Below are 2,591 nucleotides of genomic sequence, written 5' to 3'. Positions count from 1 at the left end.
TTTTTGGACGTAGGAATAAATATTTCAAAAATTGATTTAATAAAATACTTGCTACGATTTATTTATTACCAGCGGCTTCGCCTCTAGCCTCTAGGGGCTGTGCCCCAAGAGGTTTGTTAAACTAATTTTTCGTGTTTTAGATTTTAAAGAAAATTTCTTTTTGATTTTTTTTGGGAGGATTTTTTTTAAGGGGGGGTAATCGACCCCACTATTTTAATTTTAGTTTTAAAAAGAAAGAAAAAAATTTATGAAGGGGGTATTTTTCATTCGGGAGTAAGGGGTGTCCCACCCCCAACAAAAATAGTTATAAACCTTCCCGGGACCTATGAGAAGCTTCCCTGTAAAGGAGAACCCGATCGGTTCAGCGGTTAGCGAGATCCTTCTCTACAAACAAACATCGTTCTACTTTGTATTATAGATATATGATTTTGCTAAATATAAGATATTAAGGTTAAATAAAAATTAACCTTTTATGTGTGTTTTTTTTCAATAGAATAATAATAACAGGTGGATTTATTCAATAGAATAAAACTTATGGTCAGTTAAAATGTATAATTATCAATCATCAATTCTTTTATTTCTATACCTATTACGTCTTAATAGTTTTTAAACACTTTTTTAAATTGCATATACATGTATTTTTATAAAATATTTATGTAAGCTTAAAATTTTAAAAAATTTGCTTTAAAATAACCTGTTGATTTGAAAGTAAAAAAAAATACAATTATTCTAAATATATTTATTATAGCACTAAAACGTACCAAAAAACAGTAATAATAAAAAAAAACATCATCATCTTTGAGAATTATTAGGCATTAAAACATTTAGTAATTTATTTATATTTTACAAATATATATATAGTATATAATATTAATGTGGGTTAAAATTAGTTTAATTTTATTAGATTTAATGATCTAAAATTGTGGCTATAACTCTGTTACTATTGATATTGGTCTGACAAGTCTATGGGGTGGCCAAGGGTTATTTTGTTGATGGTAATTAGGTGACCTGCCCTCCGGCCTAGCCTGCCAGAAAACCTTCTGCAAAAACGTGGATAATATCTTTAGCAACTTCAGCGCACGCGTCTCCCATGATGTGCAAGAAACACTTGAGTGGCAATATATCTTTGTATTTATTGGTCAAGATAGTCTTCTGTTTTCTTTTGTAGTTGCAGCCAGCCAGCTTCCAGAACAGCTTATCCATTTCCCCCTGGGTGCATTGACGCACGGCCTCTATGGTGATGTTTCTTGTCAGGCTCACAGGCATGTGGGAGGTGCCAAATTTGACATGCGCGGGGATTATGTCACCTCCGGAATTTTGCCATTGCAGCCCATCAAGCAGACAGTCCCCGGCCTGTTTCAGGTTTCCGAAAAGGCGTTTTTGAATGTATCTTTTGTAGGGTATACACCGTTGTTGGTCCAAGAAAAGTTGACCCAGGGCTCTTTCAACCTGGCAGGTTTCTACAGCGTTGACAACTTGAGTCTTCATCTGGGAGCCGACCATACAGATTTTCCATTTTTCAACCTCGTTGATGCATAATTGGGCCTGAATAGAATATTAATGATTAGTTAATCAGCATAGGTAGGGTAAATCAGCCACGTGACGTCATAAAAATGAGGTATTATCCATCTCTTTTTTAGAGGTTTTCTTTCTTACTTCTCTTCCAAAATTCTATGACGTTACGTGTCTTATTCTTAGGTGACTTTATTCCCCTACTAGGTGAGTTTTTAATAAGAGGATAACAGAAAAAAAACCTATTTCTTGATTTAAAAAAAAGGAATATGGAAAGAAATAAAAAAAACACGGGAGTTCATTCTTAAAGTCGTTGAACAAACCCTCTAGCGATTAGCTTTTCAAATTAATTGAAAGCTTCAATAAAATTTAGTAACTTAAAAAACTAACATAATTATATTTTTAATGCAGAACGCTCCACTAGAGTTGGTATACATGCAAGAAAATTATTGTTTTACTTTAACAAAGCATAAAATAGCATGTAGCTAAATGGATATAGAATTTACGTGGATATTATGACAGGAGAAAAATTATCGTTAATTTAGGTTGCTAACATGGACATCATTTATTGGTCAGTTCGTTTATCTAGTAGGAGAGGATAAGGTAAAAGGGGTGGATTAGAGTGGATCGTTATTTTAGCCAGCTACAAGTTTCACTTTATTAGAGTACATGATAATGTAGTATAAGATCCAAGTAATAACAGATCTATAGTATATATGTATATACTGACAACTAACTCCCTTCCTTTTTCAAAGACCTTCTTCGCCTGCTACTAAATTATTTTCTGCTACTTGGTTGTGTTAATATAAGCGACACCATTGGTTGATTTTCAATTTCCCAATAGAAAGGTGGTTGCGATGGGGAGATACAGTTATCTAACCCTTTCTCCTTATAGTGTTTTACTCTAATCAAGTAATAATAAATCCATTACCGCAAAAGATTGATGGATGGCCAAGGCGAACACTAATGTCCAGGCAGGCACCATGCTGACAGAGCAAGTGTCACTCCAGCAATGACAAAATTTCCTACATAACACCAACACAGGTGTACACGCATTTTCTCAATTTACGCGACTTTCT

At 33.9% G+C, this 2,591-nt stretch overlaps 1 protein-coding gene across 1 annotated transcript; it reads right to left on the bottom strand.

Moving 5' to 3' along the window:
- Positions 1-724: 724 nt before the first annotated feature.
- On the bottom strand, positions 725-2,591 carry LOC145329271 (uncharacterized). The gene is made up of 2 exons (XM_080173327.1): positions 2,444-2,591; positions 725-1,545 (listed from the first exon to the last, which is right to left on the bottom strand). Exons 1-2 carry the CDS (start codon positions 2,495-2,497, stop codon positions 1,021-1,023), a joined length of 579 nt encoding a protein of 192 aa, XP_080029453.1. The 5' UTR covers positions 2,498-2,591; the 3' UTR covers positions 725-1,020.

This window comes from Acartia tonsa, chromosome 10, assembly GCF_053477335.1.
Source record: "Acartia tonsa isolate MP-2025a chromosome 10, ASM5347733v1, whole genome shotgun sequence".
In the NCBI taxonomy this organism is placed as follows: Eukaryota; Metazoa; Arthropoda; class Copepoda; order Calanoida; family Acartiidae; genus Acartia; species Acartia tonsa.
Note: the sequence above shows the minus strand (reverse complement) of the source record. Positions and strands in the feature narration are given on the sequence as shown.

Bases quoted from the DNA above. Each gene is read 5' to 3' on its own strand.
- LOC145329271 (XM_080173327.1), bottom strand. From the start codon at position 2,497: ATGGTGCCTGCCTGGACATTAGTGTTCGCCTTGGCCATCCATCAATCT. The intron at 1,546-2,443 runs GTAATGGATTTA...TATTCTATTCAG, and splicing joins CCATCCATCAATCTTTTGCG to GCCCAATTATGCATCAACGA.